The sequence below is a fragment of the Conger conger genome, chromosome 1 (genome assembly GCF_963514075.1).
Source record: "Conger conger chromosome 1, fConCon1.1, whole genome shotgun sequence".
In the NCBI taxonomy this organism is placed as follows: Eukaryota; Metazoa; Chordata; class Actinopteri; order Anguilliformes; family Congridae; genus Conger; species Conger conger.
The window spans coordinates 54978871-54999209 of NC_083760.1; the positions used below are offsets into that span (position 1 = coordinate 54978871).

Below are 20339 nucleotides of genomic sequence, written 5' to 3' on the forward strand. Positions count from 1 at the left end.
GGAGTCAGACGCCGAGGAAAATACTGAAGGAAAGACTGTGGGATTAGGAAGGGGTGAGAATTATTTTTTCTTTTCAGGAAGAGAAATATAAAACATTCAGTAGGTGGCAGTAATGCAGAAATGATCATTTAACCGCCATAAAAAAAGAAGAAGAAGAAGAAAAAATAAAGAAACTCCTTTCCAGTTGGTGGCGGTAGTGTGCCACAACGTTGGGTAAACCATATAAAAACTCCGAAAAGAAGAAGTTGGCATTGTTGCCTTAGAAGACGAGAGAGACGAGTGTGTCTGTATACTACCGCAGTTAATTTAAAGAAAATTACACCAGGTAAGAACAATGCTTTCGTTATTTTTCAGTTCTAATGCATTTTGGTTAATTTTACCAGTTAGAGCTGGAATCACAAACGGCTAATACTGTAACTAGTGTTAACGTTCTGAAGCCCGGCGTAGTTGGAGTCTAAAATGGCTAACCTTCGCTTGCACGCACAAGTATATCAAAAGATGGCTGCCTGATTTTGTGAACGAGTCGGGATGTTTTTAGGTCGTCTTTTGTTCCTTACAACTAGGCACAATCCAATATATAGCTATATGTATTTACTGTATACTTTATTTTCTTTTTTCAGGACGGTGTACATTTCAGTCCAAACAACAAGGCCAACAACAAGGCCAAAAACAAGGCTTTGTTTTGGCAAGCTACCGTCGGGCTATCGTAAACTAGCGTAGCCGTTAGCTGAAGTCATTTCATAAAGAATATACCTACTAGGTATGCATTTAAGGCTGGGGATCCAATTTGGATGTGATGTTATGGATCGTCTGGTAACAAAATCGTTCTGGGGAATTGGTTATGATGGCATCTACTCATGATAATCAAGTAATCTCATTTGCAGAATGGAGCCTAACGTTACCGGTGCCCCGCCAGCGAAGAAATTTAAGAACGGTGTGATGAAGCCGGTAAGTAGTGTGAGCATACTGAAATTGCGGACTGCGAACGCAAGATAATTGGATAAATTGGATTCGTGTGACGTTACGTTAGATTCTTTAGCAACTTAACGTTAATTCCGGAGAGCTGATTATGAACTGTAAACACGCCGCGAATGAACGAACAATGACTAGTTCTCTTACTGGTTTTAGTAAATGCAGTCGAACCGGGAGCCTGAACGAGCATGTACCGTTAAGATAACGAATAAATATATACTTAAGTGAGACAACGATATGAGCTCGCTAGCCGCATTTTGCTGGACGAGAAAGAAAAACGACATTGATACGCGCGAGTATTGTTCGGATGGGAGAGCCATTAATTTTATAGCTGGCGATCTACCATGTTGCTTCCGTTAGCACGTATGTTAATGTGCAAGTCATCTGCCTACTGCAACCATCGACTATATTTTAACCGGTAAAATAACCATTAGATTAAACACAGGGTATTTGAAAACGTCTGTATGTTCACACGCTATATATTTAGTGTTACAACTTTGTCTTTTTTTAGTCTTGATTGAACCCAAATGCAGTTGAGCAGCCTTTTGGCTGTTCTACGGAGATTTCCCCCCATAAAGTGTTGTCTTTATGGGTGGATCAGACCTGTGGGCTACTGAAGCACTGGATTACTGGCCTGTTTAATCCTGGTCCCACTGAAGCTTCTGGAATGTTGGTCTTCCAGTGGTTTTGCACTGGCTAGGACCATTTCTAAGTAAAGCTGTGGTTCTTTTCTCCAGGCGTTGGATTTGCGTCTTTGTCCATTATGGGCAATATGCTGTATGCCACTGCCTTGGAGATTCAACAGGACAGGCACTTATTGCCAGATTTTTGTTTTCTGCTTGAAGAGCACATCTCACTGCTAAGTGTGCCACAATTGCTCATGAGATTGGTTATGTCTTAAGTTCTTAAGTGCTCATTCTTTGATACATTAACTGAATTTTTTCTGAATTGGATTGTTGCTTGATCTTTGTAGTAACTTGGTTCACCCCATATAACCTTGGGCAGTGTGATCTAGGTCATACTTTTGACTGATTGTAGTGTAAGGTATTGCTGTAGTTAATTTTGCAATCAGCTGTAAACCTGATCTCCTTGGTCTAAGGGAGTGCTGGCTTAAAAATAAATCTAACTGATAGTGAAACTTATTACAGCTGACCTGAAGATGCTTGGGTGTGTGTTTCAAGGTTGTATTCCAGTATGGTGATTGACACATCATACAGCATGTTGTATATTTAACGTTGGAGTTGTCTCCAGTGAAGACACTCTTTGCCTGGTGACCATGTTATTGTGGTAACTTTCACAAGTCACTTAAGTGTGTGTGCGCCTTATGTCCCCTTTCCCCCATTCTGTTAATGGGTGAGAAATCCACCTGCTGCACATGAATGCTTCAGAAATGTCCATTTCCATTCTACAACCAGCAACCATCTAATTGGGGGTGCTCCTGGTCGGTGCCACGGCGTCCAAATGACGGTGCTGGAGTAGGCCTCCACCCGTAGACCCCAGATCTTCTGATCTCGTCGCTTCAGTTCTCTCCTGTATGGGAGGGGTGCAGCACCTTGCACACCCGGAGTTTCTCACTAACGACCTGTTTTTTGTCTCTCTCCTCCTGACGGTTAATATTGCGTCCTTTGACAGAAAAGGCATCAGCCCACTGACATAGGTAAGTTATCACTGTGTCGCAGCAGTACTGTCTCTGAACCACTGCTATTGAGTGTCTTCACTGTCCTTCCAGTGCCTTCCTGTGCTCTCCACCTCCACACGGTGGTGTACAAAGGCCTGGCTGGACTTTTTCTGGTTTGATTTAACATTTAACCATATGCTTGCTCTTTGAGCAATATGAAACCCGGACCCTGTATTGCCGACACTGCTTTCTGCAGTATTATGGACAACAAATTCTCAGAGCAGAGGATGTTTAGTCCTTTGTCATTCTGGGATTGTTTCTTATTTCTTGCTAAAATGGTGTGGGTTTGTTCCAGCATCATGCATTCTTTTTTTCTTTTTTTCTTTTGTATTCTTATAAAGAACAAAAACAAACATTTTGACTTGGTTGAAATATGAACTGAACAACATTAGAAACTACAACATGGCTTATTTTCATGGCAGTGACATCTTGTTCGAATGATCAACTTCCCATGGGTCAGAAGTTCAGTTCTGTACCCAGTATGGGAGTTGGTTGCCCCTAATGAGTTGCTGGCACATTGCTGGAGAAGGTAACCCTGGATAGCAGGTTCTGCAGCCTGGTACTTGTGACCTCACTGCTGTCTGCTGTGTTTCTCAAGATGCCTGTGTGGTTGAAGGCTAGTTGGTAAGGAACTCCATGCTCCTACTCTACAAGGACCTTCCAGCATTTGGTCTAGCTTTTCTTAAGCTTGCCTTTGCACAGGTGGGCAAGAGGGGTGGGGAAGGTATCCTTTTGACCTTGCCCACAGCTTGTGATTGCTTGTGGCAGCTGTCATGCTATTGATGGACAGTGTTGAGTTTAAATGTTGTTCAGTGTTCAAAGGACTTTGCTCCAAACAAAAATCATATACACCTTTTAGGGTGGTATAACGAGCGACTGATCCTGCATCTGGATCGAGATCCTGAATTCTTAACTGCTGCAGAAGTACACTAACCTGGACGCATGAAGTGGCCATGGTCAACTGCCCGAAGTAAATGTTTTCTGAAAGAATCTTGGGCTCTTGAGCCGACTCTTGGGTTAGTTTTATAATTTGTTGGAAACGTGACCTGTTCACATCTTTTGTTCAGGCCTCTCCACAGCCCCCACACTTGCCGTCCATTGACATGGGCGTGGCAGACTTGCACTGACTCCCTTATTTGTTTACCAGTCTTTACAACTAAAACCGGTGCCATCCAGACGGTCCCGTCCCTGGAGAAGAGGCTGACCACAGTCACTGAGCCTGTGATTGGTAAGTGGGAAAGTGGTCAAGATGCCGGTCTAATCCTGGCTGTCCTCAGATTTCTTGTAGTCGGTGTGAATTCTGGCCAATCGGTAGCCCTGATTACCTATGAGGAAAGAACCAGGGGCCATATTGTAGAAACTACCCATCTTAAATCCGAAGTTAAGATCAGGCAAGTGTAAGAGGATTTTTCGCGAATTTGTATTACAGAAGCAAATTCTGCCTAATCTCATTTTACTCCATCCCTTCTTCTCAGGTTAGGAAATCTTAATTAAGGATCCAAAATCGATGATCATCTTTCATGACTGTTACCTAACAACCGATGCCGCTTTTTTCATAATGCGCACAGCTTATTGGTTTGGTAAATAAACTGACATTAGTTATGTCGGCGATCTCCAGCAGTGACGAGCACAGGTTGGCTATTGAAGCCCGGTACCGCTGGCCATAGGTGTGGTTTCATTTCAGTTTCAGGGGAGACTCACTGCTGGACCACCTGCTCTTACTTACAGGTCTCATAAGCATACTGTCTAGCAATTCAAATGAAAATATTGGGGATGACATGTACATAATGACAGTGGTTCTACTGTAGCCATCGTGTCACATTTGATGACAGCGTCATCAAGTTAGAATCGCCAAGGTCCATTTCTTGATGGTTGACGCGCCATTCCCATATAGTGAATTGATTTTAATGACCAATGTAGTTCTGCTCGTTTTTTCTTAACTCCATACAAATGATGAAGTGGGCAGCTATTCACGTCGGCTGTCTGTGTCTTAGCTAGCTAGTTGGCTAAATTACTTTGTTACAACTGAACCAGAGCATCGGTGCTTGAGTGAAAACGTAGCGGTTGACATCCAATGTAAAGTGAGCTAGCAAAACACAACCGTAGACTGTCAGATTTATTGATGATGGTTGCAATGGAGCCGTGCTGTAACTAGGTGATGTCAGAGCTGTCCGTCATATCACTTAGGCTCGCCAAGTTAGGTTCCATGCTGGCCTATTTGTATGCTAACATTACTGTATTTTCCTGGGAGTGTCATGTGACCGCCTGGATGGGTGGCGGTCCATAAACCAGTCTCACCAGTCTCTGCGTTCAAGGGTGGAGTTTGAGCACCTTCTGGGAAATACAGGCTGGAGAGTCAAGCCTGACTACCTAATGGTGGGGGTTATGGTCTTCTCTGCAGGTCTCCAGTTTGTGTGGGAATATCGAAGCCCAAGCAAGTCTGTTGCCCCGCACTACCAGTGCAGGTTGTGCAAGGTTCAACGGCTGCAGAATGAAATGCTGGCTCATGTCAAGGGCTGGAAGCACAGCTTCAGATACATGGTATGTAGCACAACCTGGTCGTACCACCACAGCTCTGTGTAGCCTTTGCCGTCTTGGCAATGCTGTGAGTGTAGTAGTTGGAGGAATGACTGCGTTTGTACTGGTTCTGACTTTTGCTCTCCATTTTTCTGTTCTTTTGAAGAAAAAGCATCACTCTTCCAAGGTTCCTAGTGAGGAGGAGGAAGCCGTCAAGGACCCTGCGATTCGTAGAGCGGCCAAGGAGACCGCTGCAGAGGTGGAGAAGGCAGAAGGAAGAGGGAAAATTCGGGTACAGGCCACTGCCTTTTGCCTTTTGTTTGGTTATGGATATCAATTTCTTATGTGCAAACGGTGTTTATTTATAGGATTATGATGTAATCATCACATTGTGAATGAGGCATTATTGATGCTAACTGATACTGGCCTATGTTTCAGGTTTTGCTGAAGGAGCCCTTTGAAATCGCAGCATTCCAAGGAATGCGTAAGTTTTTATTTGGAATTAAAATACTGGACACTTTGTCAAGCTTTTTCATACTTAATTTCTGCTGTTTTTTTATTTATTTATTTTTGGTAATTTGTGCTGTTTTTCAGGGTCTGCGATGTTTAAGCCAAAGATGGTGGGACCAGGTGGCCCTGGAGGTCCAGGTTGGTAACATTCTATTAATGACCAATATGCAGTAACTCAACACACATTTTCCAATTGCTTTTGCCTCCAGCCATTTCATTGTTGCAGATTTAGTTTGAGCTTTCAGTTGTCAGCCTCCTCTTCGGATTTAGAGATTTCAACGGAGACTTGGGATGGTCTTATTAGTACTGTCACTTTGTCTATCCATTTTGTCTGTGAGTCACATATTTTAAGTGTTAATTTTTACCTCCAGGTGGCCGGTTTCTGGGGGGGTACCCTGACCCCATGTTCTCTGGAGAGTTCCCTCCCCGGGGTATGCACCCAGACTTCCCCATGGGCATGCCGATGCGCCGTCTCCCTGGGGACATGCCCATGAGTGGCTTCCCCGACAGCATGCCCATGCAGCGTCATGGTGCCAGCCCCGGGCGCTCCTTCCAGGGCAACATGCCCATGCGCATGCCCGGGGAGGAGATGGGCATGAAGATGCGTGGCGAGGGAGACATGGGCATGCGGAGGTATCCGGATGAGATGCCCATGAGGATGAACAGCGACGGCTTCGGCATGGGCCAGCGCAACCTCAGCCCTGGCCGGCCCTACCCAGACGAGTTCCCCAGCAGCCAGCATGGCGGCGCTGCAGACAGGATCATGTCCAGTATGCCCAAGGGCCCTGAGAGCAACAGCCTTCCCACCACCTTGCTCAAGTACCTGGTACGCTGCAACCTGCTATGCTTAAGTCTCAGGTCTCATGGTTCTTTGGTATTACCATGGATTGGCCAGACCGTTCCAGTCATATGTTTTCAGTATCACCGTGAATGTGTCTGTTAATACACATTCCTATATGCAGACTAAAGTAACAGAAATGCCCTGTTCATTAATAGAATGGCATTTTCTGTCGGAAGTGAAGTTCAAGGTGAAATGTGATCAATTTCCGAATCCAGAAATTAACAATCAACCGCCTCATTCAAAGTTTGGCACTGAATACGAGCAAGACGGCCTTGCCTTCAGTGGGGGACAGCTGGGAACTGAAACGTGTGGCTGGAACTGGCAATTTACGCATTAAAGTTCCTTTATGTTGTTGGAAGCAGGGCTGCGCAGTCTGAAATTGTCATCAAACGATTCACGATTTTCGTCTCTTTCTAAGGGGACCAAACATGAATATTCCATGAGATGCACAAGCTCAGTTATCGTTTACCTCAAAGTTTCCTTCTGCTTCCAACAATAGTGGTGATGCTTGTAAATAAATAATTGTTACATTTTCAGTTGCAATCTGCACCTTCAAGAAACCAAGCAGGGGGGTGGGGGCAGGATGGTGTATGTTCTTCCCTAGCCATAAACTGATAATCTGCATATGGATGGGGGGCAGAATGGAGGATAATGGGATGGACCATGTTTGCATAGAAGTAGACTTGGTGAAATGTCAATCCTGACCAAATTCTTGTGAATGTTTCTAGGATCCTGAAGAGGATTGAGAAAGGGGACATTTCACTGTTGCACTGGTCATACTTGTGTGGTTTGATAATATTGTTTGCTAGCTAACAAAACTAGATGCACAAATCAATAACTGACCTGCTGTGAAAGTGATCTAAGTGATACTTGTCTGTATTTTTGGTGGCCCTTTCATTCTTGTTCCGTTGTGAGCAGCAATTTTGCAGCCACAGTTGTTCTCCAAATGCATTGATGTGCAGGCAAGGTATTGCATATAATTGGAGTCCCCTTTCTCCAGGATACATTTCGTATTGAGAATGAAAATGATGCCCAGATTGTACTGAAGGTGACTCAGAAGCTGACTGATGTGCTGATGGAGTACCGGCTCAGGAGCGTGTCAACGGTAAGGTTTCTTCAATCTGTTGGTGTGACAACTAGGCTCCCAAGGCAGATTGTCAGTATAATGCCAAAGTCACCTTAATGTGAAAGTAACAAATGCCTGATTTGTTCATGCAGCTAAATGGTTGCTGAATTGCTATAGTGTGTAACTCCATGGTTGTTTTTAACAGGGGTCCACTTTGAAGAGCACTTCCTCCAGCTCCATGAACTTCTCCGCCCCCAGGTTACCTACTGGAGGGGACAGGTACTCTGGGAATAGCCTGTCTGGGTTGCCCAGTCTGTCAGGTATGCCAAATTGGACAATCCCCTCCCTTAAATGTCATGCCCTTTTAAAGGATACATTGGTCATTTCCTCTTATTATAATTTTTTTTTATTTTAATTTTTTATAAAGTATCGTCAACACTTCTTTGAAAATACCAAAACCAAAATGGACATTAGTATTCTTTACCTGATTGACCTCAAAATGGAGCAGATTGCTCATTTTTAGATGGTTAGATGGGGACTATTTATTATGCTGACCCAAAGCAACAGTATTCTGGTTTCTGCATTGGCTAGATGGAGAATGAATAGTGTAAAACCCCACGCTAACCCAACAACGGAATTTAGCGTGGGCTGAAGGTATCGGCGTGCTCGTCCTTCTGGTGTTGCTGAAAGAATACTAATAGGGTTCAAAATTAGTGGCCCCTATGCGGAGATTCTAGATCAGCCAATAAATAAACCACGATACAAAGGCAGTAGTACCACTCTGCTCTCCGCTCTTTACTGGTCCGGGCTGACCAAGAATCTCCACAATAGGGCCAATAGATTCACCTTCGTTTATCTCACTCCATTTTAGAATAATAATTTAGTTATCCACATTAGGTAGATTTCTTATTGATAATTTTGATCGCTATAGGAATCCTGTACTGAGATTTACTCTCCGAACAGTCCTCTGCTGGTACCGCCGCATGTCACATTGCGCGTTATGTGCACGTCTCACAAACTGACTAGATATCTATAGTCGTCATAGAGGTCGCAGGAATAGCTACTCATGGGTATATCTGTTTACAGCCTAGGGACCCAAGCAGACCAACCTAGCTACGGCTGTGCTCGACATGAATTAACTACCATGTGGAGGCGAGGGATTTACCATCATAGGTCTACGGGTGCTATATGCCGTGATACATTAAGCGTAAATATTCATCCTCCCTAGACCAGTTCGAGGGGGTAAACCAAGCATTCCCTGTATAACATTGAGTGTCAGTAAGCGAAACCACACCAAGTTTTAACAATTTTTTACCAGGCAGGTTACATACGTAATTACACACTAGTTCCAAATACAATATAAGAACATTAGAAGGAAACCAAATTACGGAGTCTTAAAAGTCATACCTGGTAATAAAAGCTACATACAGGCTTAGTTTACTGTCCTTAAATCCAAAATCTGGCCTTTGATGTTAACCCTAAAAATGGGTCACCCATCTGGAATTTGGAGCCACGCCTCCCCAGGAAACACAGGGGGGTTGAGGCACATGGCTTTCACTGGGGCAGAGCTCCACACAGTTTCTCCCTGGTTCCTGGTTGGTTATGATGTCCAGGGTTTGCTGTTGCAGAAATGAAACCATTGCACCAGTTGCACTGAAACAATCAGAATAATACCAAACATGAATATTATCTAAACTGACTTTGTCATGAAACATCCAGTGCTGTACACATCATTTAGTGACCGAGTAAAGAGGGAGAGAGCAATAAAGGGGGGTTCGAAGGGAATAATGGGCCCAACAGGCCGTGCCCTCTGAAACCTTCCCGTGCCGTAAAGGATGTTGCCCCGTTGTAACGAGTTTTACGGCTGGAGGCCTGAGTCTTCCCCCACAGGCTCCTGCCCGTATGGGTGCGGATATGGTGGGGTTAAATTACTTTACAGCCACATATTCCACAATACCAGAGGAAGCCAGCAAGCTGACCTGCCCTGAGTGATAATGCCAGATGTTAATAATTTCCGCCTTACAATAGTTAGGAGACATTATCAGTTTTGGTCTTTTCACAGGATATGTTGACCACTGAAAATGACTGGTTATCCTTCAACTGGGGTCTTTGTTTTCAATAAAAAGGTGAACCCTACAGAGGAAAGTCATTAGCTTTTAATAGATTGTATACTTTCCTGGAAATATTGCTCATTGGTGTTAATGTGTTAGTTTTGCAGTTGGCATAAGATGGTTACCGCAACCATTTTTTACAGCTTACTTCCCCCTGAAAAATGCATTCTTAAAAAAAAAATTTTTTTTTTTTTTTTTTTTTTTAAATTGCTGGAACTACTACTTGCTTAGTGCGATGACCTTATGTGAAGATGGCCTATTGATTCAGGATTTATGGTGGAACCATAGTTAATCTGAGTTTTTATTTTCCTTTCTGAAGGGCCCTCCAGATACTACAACTGACCGCCCACCCATTCATCAGAGGATTTCCCCTATAGGATCTGCAGAAGCTCTGCATGCTTCAGTTTGGAGATTTCATTCACTGAAATATCCTCCACTGAAACAATCTTCCATGTTAATAGTATTGACTCTTTCCTTTTTCTTTTCTTTTTTTTTATTTTTATTTTATTTTTTTAACCGATCTCATGTTGTGTACTTGTTTTTTTAAGTTGGACTTTATTTTGCTTTAAACCAACCAAACCCTTTGACAATATTACTCTAGCAGGGTATAACTCATAAATGGCTAAACTCAATTCATTAATGTGCTTGTCAACTGAATGACTCAAACTTCTTTTCAAAGATTTCTAGAATATAATATTCACAGATTTGCAAAAGCAAATGCACATTTTCAAACTTGGTAGATTGGTAGCTATGCTTGTTTTGTAGTTGAAGTAATTTATGGGGATACAGATGTTGCAGTGCTGTATTTTTACTTTAAATGATATGCCATCATCCCTGTTTTCTACTTCACTTTCAATAAAAGGCTCAATCTTATGACTTTCCATGCTTTCCCCCCCCTCTTGGAATCAGGCGTCCCATGCATCCTGGAAAATGTGGAATTTATCTAGTTTTCCTGCCATGGAAAATGAGAATTGCCTAAATGTCATAGAAAACAATTAGTTGTCCTGGAAATACTGTGTAAAACTGCCAAAACCACAGATGCCCTGGTCTGCAATTGCAATCTCCCCCTGTAATACGGGTCAATGACATGACGTATGTGCATTTGATGTCAAACACATTTGATATAATTATTTTTTTCCATTAAAAATACTTGAACAAACCATACTAAATTGACATGCCATTTCAATTGTCATACGGGATAACTCCACATGCTTAATGCAAAAATAGAAACCTTGCATCTCTCCCTGGGCATGATTAAATAGGTTTTCATATTTTGACTGAAAGATCCAACACAATGGTGAAGTTCAATTGATTTTTAGGTGTCAAAGCCCTTTGTCCCAGCACTGGAATTACATCCAATCCTGGAGCAAATTTATAAAAGCATACACGTCCTTTGTTAAAATTAGTTTTTCATATTAAATTACATATTTAATATTTGACGGTCAATGTCATAGATTTCTATAGGCAGCCCAAACAATTGCCTAGTTAAAGTACAAACTCATTTTGTCATAACGGATAATTACATCATACAGGATACCGTTTATTTTGTTAACCCACAGTGTCATTCACTATCCAGAATGACATTTAGGATTTTATTGCTTTTACATATATAATGTACTTGAATAATTGTCATTGTGCATTACAATGTAATTAACATAAGCTTTTTAAATAATTTAATCTTAATGCATGTCCATAAGTAACGTAAGCAAATCCCACACATTAATGACTTTTTGTAAATATTTTTAAATGCATGCTTTACAAGTACAGTATTCACATATAAAGAAAAATGCTGTTCTAGCATTTCTGACCCATTGGCTACATGTTTTGCAAATAAGGGCAAGGAATTCATATCAACCACTACAGCCTAATCAGTAGGCCGTTATTCATAATAACATGGTTGTTTCGCTATGCAATAGATGAGCTAAGTAACAATTGCAGTTTAAAACAAAACTTACACTATAGAGATTTCAGTTTTAAATAAATACTTTTGCTAAAAATGATTTTTTGTTTTCAGTTTTCTTTTGAGTGTAGATTGGCAAATGGCAATTTTATCCTTTTAAAATTCAACACAAAGTGCAGAAACTGAAAGGGTCCGAATCCTTTCTGAAGCCATTGTATATAAAATGTGACAAGTGAGACGATTTCATACTGGATCGACATTATGGTTGCAATCATTAGGGAGAACATGGGCAAACGTTCAAGTGGCACTAAATAGGCTACTACAATACACATTGTAATTTGATTAGTGAACAGTTGAATCAGTTTGGATGATGACGTACACCTGCTGTGCTATAAATGACAGATCAATGGCATTCTAACAACAGTATTATAGCTACTCCTTGATCTAGACAAAGGGAAGCACAGTTCTGGCCTTTGTGGAATCATATAGCACACTGAAATTGACGAAAGTATGGGGTCCCTGAATTTCTTGTGTACTCAAGGTAAAAGATAATGAATTTAATGAACTCTCCTGTTGCCTGCTCTACAGTGTGAGTTAACTGAATGCATCATTCAGCAGCTAATGCAGTGGGATTATTTTAAAATGCTACAGAAATATTTCAATTCAGATCAGACGTACTCAAGAAATTGAAGAGAAATGTAATCCAGATTTTAGGTAACCTCACAATAGGCATTGTGTTGTATAGAACTTTGGAATGGGATTATAAAAAAAAAAAAAAAAAGTAATATTTCACTCATATTTCACTCATTTCAGGTCCGGGTTTGTCAAACAAAGGTTTGATATTTAAATTTTTGTGGAAAAACTGCAATCGAAAATATCATTTTTTTGAAGAGGCCTGTATTGGTTTAGGTTATATAGAAAGTTTGTAGTAGGGTTATTCAAAGACACTCCGGTAATATTTCACCCAAATTGGGCCAAGTCTTGTAGCACCTTCTGTCATAAAAAGCGTAAAGATGGGATTTTTAATTTGATGAGAAGATTCTGTCCAAAATGCCTCCTCTTTTTCTCTCAAAAGGGCTATGGTCCTGTATCATTTAGTCAGGGTGAGTTTTGAATCATTATATTTTTTAATGCAAAAGAAAAGCAAGGAATTGGTATAGTGTCCCCCAAAGGGCTTCAGAGGAGATGGGGGTCTGTCTGTCTCAGTGAGTGCCCGTGTGATGGCAGCGAGCTGCTTTTATTCTCTGACTGTGTGGTCATTTCATTTCCTGCTGTATTTCAGATGTAAGCATAATCATCAAGACCTGTCTCTCATATACAAGTGAAATAATTGTGAGATACTCCCCACTCTATTTTCTCCCCAGAAAAGAATTATGTGATGCTTGGATAAATTATTTTTCCATAAAAGCCTGCATTTATTATATTTAATTGCAACCTTAAATACAGGTTTCAAAATAGTTGATAGACCAACACTTTAATACAGCCTTTTTATACATAGTCCCCCAAATTTTAGGGGACCAAACATTATTGGACAATTGGCTGCTCAAATGTTTTTTTGACAGGTGTGTTGAGTAAAGTTCATTGTTAGTTCATGCATAAAGCACTAGCAAATGGTCTACAGTTGGTTATAAGAGTGTCATCTGCAGTTGGAGTCTGTTGTTGTCTCTCAACATGAGGACCAAAGACGTGTCAATGCCAGTACAGCAGGCCATCATTAGGCTGAAAAATCAGAATACATTATTCCGAGACAGCAAAAAAATGTGTCGTGTCAAAATCAACTGTTTGGTACATTGCAAGAACAGTTTAGTTTGTAAAAATGTACATTAAGTGTTATAGACAGCTGAGATGACAATCAAACCTTTACCAGAGTGATGGAGTATGGAGAAAAAAGGAACAGACTCACTAGTGTTCATTGATAATGTCACTGCTGACAGCAGCAGGACACAAACATCTAGTTTGCTCCAATCCATGCAAATACATCAAAACAGATTGGATGAGGCTTCATTATGCAGCAGAACAATAATCCAAAACATATAGCCAGCCAAGGTGAGTTTTTGGGCCAAAAAGTGGAATGTTTTTGACTGACCAAGTCAATCACCTGACCTCAATCCAATTGAGCACGCATTTCACTTACTGAAGACCAGAAGTCAAATAGCCCCCGAAAACAGAAGTCGTAGACCCTCTCCGAGAACATTGCGGCGGTGACCCGGTCATGCAGGTTTTTCCTATACAACATACAGAGAATCCGCCCCTTTCTCACCCCATACTCGACCCAGCTCCTGGTCCAAGCGATGGTTCTGTCCCACCTGGACTACTGCAATTCCCTCTTGGCTGGCCTCCCAGCGTCCGCCATCAGACCCCTCCAACTTATCCAGAATGCAGCAGCTCGTCTGGTCTTCAACCTTCCCAAATACTCACGTCACCCCCCTGCTTACTTCCCTCCACTGGCTGCCTGTCATGGCCCGCATCAAATTCAAAACATTGGTGCTAGCCTTCCAAGCAGTTAAGGGGTCTTCCCCAGCTTACCTACAAAAAATCATCAAACCCTACACCCCAGCCAGACCTCTTTGTTCAGCCTCCACAGGCCGCTTGGCACCTCCCCCTCTCCAAACTTCCACCTCACGCTCACGACTACTGTGTTCTGGCTCCACGGTGGTGGAACAAACTCCCCGTTGAGATCAGAACTGTCGAATCTCTTCCCACCTTCAAGCGCACCTCTCCTTATCCCTCCCTACCTCCCTGTGAACCTTAATTGTTGTCTTTCTGTGATTTACTTTTTTGTGTATCAGTATTTTTCGTTTGGCTAGGTAAGCAGTGTTTGGATAGTTAAGGGGTTTGGTCATACTTTTGCTTTGTTTGTTTGTTTGTGTTTGTTTGTTGAAAAAAATAAAATAAAATTCAAATAGACCCTGGTCCTTATCTTTGTTGTGCAGGTAGCAGTTGAAATTGTACTTCCCTCTAGGGTCTTTCAGCGCACTTATCCCTGGTTATGGGTATGCACTTTGTTGTACGTCGCTCTGGATAAGAGCGTCTGCCAAATGCCATTAATGTAATGTAATGTAGACCCATTCAAGCAGTCATTGATTGCAGGTTGAGAGGGGTCCATGTATAAAAAGGGCTGTAATTCCTATATGGTCCACCCAATACAGCTGTAAAAGCCCTCAAATTAAAGCCGAAAGTCTGCACTTTAACCAGTTATTGTTCCATTTCAACTGTTTGTTTGCTCGAGTGCAGAGCAAAAAATAAATGTCCAAATACTTACGGACTGCCCTGTAAATAACTTCCTATTACATGCTATACTTGTGACGGGACTCTCAGTATGGATCACTCACTCTTAATCATGTGACAATTTCTTTGATGAAAACATTCTCTGCCATGTTGGAGGACAAGCGGCCTTAGCAACCCGTTAATTTTAGTCGTCAAACACAGGGGTCAAATTAAGCCTGGATGAGATGGCATCGATTAAAAAATATAAAACAGATGGACAGATGGGTGCAGTAGGCTAAAGGTGAAAAATATGAAAACATTGCTGTAGTTGTTGTTAGGGTAAGCATGTTTTTTCATTTTGTTATCAACGTTAGCTAGGTAATTTAGCCATCACTTTTGACGGCTAAATTATCTTTTAATCTTTAAAGAGTCCTTGCAACATAATCGCAGATTAACAAACACATGTGTTCTAATGAGTCTGTGCACACCAAAAGGCGAAATTCGCTGCGCGGAAAAAAATATCGGATCACTCCGTTTTGATGCGAAATTTCGCATGCGGAAAAATGTGTCTGACCAATCGGATACGGATTTAATTGTGTTCTACTATGACATTATAGAACGCAAAGCAGAGGGGGAAAACCCCGGCAAAAATAGGTGAGCAATTCATAAACCTCGTCAGCCAATACCCGGCTTTATACGACTTTATAGTCGGCAAGATTATATCGACACCGAGCCGAAGGACAATATGGGCTGGGATAGCTCGACAACTCCGGAAACGTGGTAATGGTTGCCTAACAACGTGTAAACATTGTGAATATTAGCCAATCGCCTGCTGAGGTAGTGTCAGACTGTCTATGGTCAGAAGTAGCCTAGAGACTACCAAACTAGCTATGTTTCGGCGATTGTAGTATACATGCATACATACAGGCATCAGTAGTTAGTCTCAGTAGTTAGTATCATCAACTTGATACAATGCTCAAATGTCGTGGCTATTTGTCAGAATAAAAATCATTAGAAGTCTTTCAATCCTCTGTTGTGAACACTTATTCAATCGGTTAAAGAGTGAGTATAGGGGGAGGGCGAAACAACTAGCAGTATGTAGGCTAATTTTGCATTCTGTGTTCAGTGACTAAAGTGCAGGGCCAGTGGAAGAATCTGAAGGACACTTACAGCAAGTGTAAAAAGGAGAGTCAGGGGACAAGTGGACAGGCAGGAGGACGAAGGAAGAAGAAGTGGAAGTTCATGGCTGCCATGTCCTTCATTGATCACACACGCGAACACAGGAGGTAGCCTAATCTAATATGTAATACGTGCACGCCTATTTTCATTAACGACCACTAGGTGGCAGGCGGTTTATCAAAATGAATGGGATTGTAGGCCTACGGATTCAAATGAAAGAAGTGCACAACTAATCCATTGTGGTCTGTGTAATTGATGGAAAACTGATAAAACCACAAACTATACATTTCCTGAAAGCATAAACCCTCTAGATGTCATTTAACATTAGCTAAAATAAGTCAAGCCCTAGCCTACAAGCCTAAATAGTCGTACTTGGAAGTTTGTGAACCCCTTGGAATTATTTGGTTTTCTGCATAAATTGGTCACTAAATGTGATCTGATCTTCATCCAACTCATCAGTATGACCAAACACAATGTGGATGTGGATGCTATTATGTGTAGATTCTCATGTATAGGGTAATTGGCATGTACTACACAACCCAACATGTATTTGTATGTGTGTGTGTGTGTATATATATATATATATATATATATATATATATATATATATCTTTCCTTTACCCCATTGACAATTGTGCATTTACTGTCCTCTTGTTGCCTTGGCTTCCATATTGGTTAACTTTTGACTCAAATTTGACCAATGTATAACCAATGTATTTTATGAGCAACACAGTATGGAGGAGGGCTTGACTTGTCTTAACTCATATTAAATGACATCTAGAGGGTGTATGCTTTCAGGCAATATATCAGGAAACATATAGTTTTGGTGGTTTTAGCAGTTTCCCTTCAACAATGCAGACCAAAATGTATTAGTTGTGCACTTCTTTCATTTGAATCCGTACAATCCCATTCATTTTGAATGGGAGGGCTATTTGAGGGGCTGTTAAAATCACAAAGCTACAAGATCCAACTTGCCATCATACAACATGGTTGTGCCATCACGAGGTGAATGACGAGAGGTATGTTTTCAGCTGAACTGTATGTAACGGTTGACACAGGGTTGAAGAGGGAGCAGATGAGGCTGAAGGAGTTGGGGTTGATGAGGAAGAAGAGGGAGAAGAGGGAGACAGGGCAGAGAGGAGATCCAGCCTCCTAACCCAGGAGAACCCCCGCTAGAAACACATTCCTGGAAAATTACCTGCAGAGGAAGGAAGAAAGAGAGCAAGAGAGGGAGAAGGAGCGTCAGGAGGAGCGCCGGGAGGAGAGGGATAATATACATCAGTTCCTCATCAGCCTGGCTCCATCAATGAGGCGGCTAAATGAGGAGAGTCAGTCTATTGTGAGACTGAAATTCCAACAAATTCTGCACGAGGCAGAGTTTGGCCAGAGGGCCAGTGGGCCAGTCCCCATGTATGATGTACACACACGCCCACATGCACACACATACAGTGGAGACCACCTGTTCAATCAGACCTACATGAATTTGTAAAATTAATAAAATATGTAATGTAACCTTAAATAAAGTAATCTAAACTAAATAAATTAATCAGACTTTTCAGTACAATAATCTGGTGTTTTAAGGTTAATTAGTTGGCAGTAGAATTCTTGTATGAAAGCAATATAGCACTCGTGATCGTGGGGTTGGTAATGGATATACCCACTGCTGTTGACTGCGCTGCGAACAACACCCGTGGGTATATCCATTACCAACCCCACGATCACGAGTGCTATATTGATTATTTAAAATAGTTTGTGACATTATTTCTGTTATAATACAACACTCAATCTTGGAGAACATAACTCACTACCTGGCAAAGAGGAAAAGGAGGCCACACACTAATTGCAAAGAATAAGTTAATTTATTACAGAATTACAAAATGATGTGAAAAACGTCAGTGTAGTGGAAGATGAAACAAAAGTATGGTGCAGGTCAGTTTTTGAATTGTAAAGCAAAAAATAATAGAAAACAAAAAAACTATGTGTGGTGGAGAACACCTGGCAGTGTGGAGAGTGTTGGTCACAGCATGCCACAGCGCACTCTCTCGAGTTGCCAGTCCACTTTGCCTGCTGGTGAGGAGAAATACCGGCAGTGTGTCCTGGTTCTGAATGGCCTGCAATGGTCTGTGGTGCCCTCGGAGAGGTGGGATGGCGGGCAGAAAGCGGTCCACGGCCTCTTCATCTTCACCTTCCTCATTTCTGTGCTGCCCATCCTCTCCTGTCTGACCTGCCTCTTCCCAGAGGTAATTTGGGTTGGCAGTGAGATGTTTTACATCAAAGCAATATTATATTTAACTTCATGACCACTTATACTGTACAACAGGCTACTTTACCTTATCCACTGTGTCCGGTGCTGGTAAACACGCCACCTCGGTGTCAGAATACCAAAGGCATTCTCCACCATACGACGGGACTGGAGAGCCGGTAATTGAAAATGCACTTCTCCTCTGGCAGGTGTCTCCCAGGGTAGGGCTTCATGATGCAAGTCTTCAGAGGAAAAGCATCGTCAGCCACTATTGCATATGGCAGACTTCCCAGCTCTGGGGCATCAGGTAAGGGAGCAGGTTCTCCCCAGGTTCGATTTGGCAAAGATACCTCCATCACTGTTGCTGCCATAGGCTCCCACATCCACAGCAATAGAATTGTAGTTGTGGTCAACCAGGGCCAGCAAAACAATAGAAAAGGTGCCCTTATAATGAAAAAATAATGATCCAGATCCAGCTGGCTTTTGGATCACCACGTTTCCCATCCAGTGCACCAATGCAGTTGGGGAAATGTCTATGCTGTTGGAAGCCAGCTGCAACTTTCCTCCACAACTCCTCTGTCAGTGCCGGCATGTACCGGTTCACGAACAGCGACCAGATGAGCTCACAGACCTCCCTGACAATGTCTGCCACCGTCGATTTCCCCAGCCTGAAACTTGAGGCAATGGTGAATGGTGAGTGGTGAATGAATCCCCATTACAGAGAAAATACAGGCTACATGAACTTGTTATAGGTCTAAACGTTCACAAGAAAAATACATAAACTTGTTATACATAGTAGGGTGCGTCTCATTCATCTCTCATGTTTCCATAGTCTGATTGTTAAAAATCCCTATTTTCAGTGAGCACGTCTCCGCCTCCCCATCTCCGCAAGCTTACGTTCTGGCCCGTCTATTTCAAAGGTGCGTCTTGCGCGGTTACAGGTGCAGGTTTGAACATTGTATGACGACAAGCTGATTCTTTATCTGAAGACGGTCTACCTGTGAAATCCTTATTGGATTAATATTGCAAGTGCGTCTGTAAAGTTTAAGAGAATGTTAGGCTACGTTAAATAGTTTGGAATGCGCGTCTTTACGCGCCATAATGATTTGTTCATTAAGCCTGTAACATTACATGCTGGAAAAACAGACTTTTGGTGGTTTAAGTGTGTGTAAAATAGCCTATATATTCTGAAACGTCATTTGCATTATGTCAGTTAAAAATACTTGCCATCTTGCACACTTGGCTATAGGCTATCTGGCGTTTGTAAATTGTTTTTCTTTTCACCATCTGTGCCGTTACGTGGAATCCAGAAAGTCATGTTGGGCCTTGCGGAAATTACTGGATCCACCCCAATACCCATTACGCGTGAGACAGTATCAGTAACTCGAATACAACCAGACAATACATCGTCAGATCATAAAAGAGAAGTCCAGTCCAATAGTCCAGTAAATGGAAGTAGGCCAATGTAACATTTTCAACCAAAGTGTAGAAATTCCTTACCTCAAACACACTGCCAGGCGTTGTTCTGGGTCGATGGGCACCCTGTAATTGGTGAGCTGTCTCCTCAGGTGAGGAGCAAGGATAAGAAGCGCCTCGCCACACTCATCCGAAAATACTGACGGAACTGATCATTGTAGAGTTTCAGCTCTTGGATGAGCTGATGAAACGCCTGCTGTCGCCTCCGCTCCAACAAGGGGTGAACCCAATACTTTGTTATTCACTAACATATCAATCACTATGAGATCTTCATCACTTGACGACATCTTTACTAATGACACTCTCGCGACTGACAGTCACGGCGCGAAAGCAGCACGAAATAGAACGCAAAATATAAAATCTGGATTATTGCTGTATTTATATTCCATTTAGCTGACCTGAGATTTAAATACAATATTTATTGGGAGGGGAAAGAAACACAAATAAATAAATAAAAACACATGCAGTTGCACAAACAGGTTGTCCTCCAGCATGGCGGATGAGTCAAGGTCACATGATTTGTGACATGCATTAAGAACAAATTGAAAACAGTTCCTGGTTCACTGGCTGTGTCAAACTGAACGGAGGCAAGTTATAATGGCTTTGTAACAACTCTAGTCACACTGTAGTACCTATACAG

The 20339-nt window shown here is 42.0% G+C and overlaps 1 protein-coding gene across 2 annotated transcripts; it reads left to right on the forward strand.

Annotated features, from left to right (window-relative positions):
- Positions 1-215: 215 nt before the first annotated feature.
- Positions 216-10568, forward strand: si:ch211-197h24.6 (uncharacterized). Of its 2 annotated transcripts, XM_061259352.1 has the most exons (13): positions 239-325; positions 621-760; positions 885-948; positions 2605-2629; positions 3798-3878; positions 5052-5191; positions 5334-5459; positions 5606-5651; positions 5762-5815; positions 6049-6503; positions 7519-7623; positions 7790-7904; positions 10015-10568. In XM_061259352.1, exons 3-13 carry the CDS (start codon positions 886-888, stop codon positions 10035-10037), a joined length of 1233 nt encoding a protein of 410 aa, XP_061115336.1. In that variant the 5' UTR covers positions 239-325; positions 621-760; position 885; the 3' UTR covers positions 10038-10568. The 2 variants fall into 2 exon arrangements, with proteins under 2 accessions (XP_061115327.1, XP_061115336.1); XM_061259343.1 differs by lacking the exon at positions 621-760 and having other exon boundaries at positions 216-325.
- The last annotated feature ends 9771 nt before the right edge of the window (positions 10569-20339 follow it).

What these genes read in the sequence shown, in the direction of transcription:
- si:ch211-197h24.6 (XM_061259343.1), top strand. Translation starts at nt 886, where the DNA reads ATGGAGCCTAACGTTACCGGTGCCCCGCCAGCGAAGAAATTTAAGAAC. An exon ending in AGAACGGTGTGATGAAGCCG is followed by an intron (nt 949 to 2,604) that starts GTAAGTAGTGTG and finishes GTCCTTTGACAG; the next exon opens with AAAAGGCATCAGCCCACTGA. An exon ending in AAGGAAGAGGGAAAATTCGG is followed by an intron (nt 5,460 to 5,605) that starts GTACAGGCCACT and finishes CCTATGTTTCAG; the next exon opens with GTTTTGCTGAAGGAGCCCTT.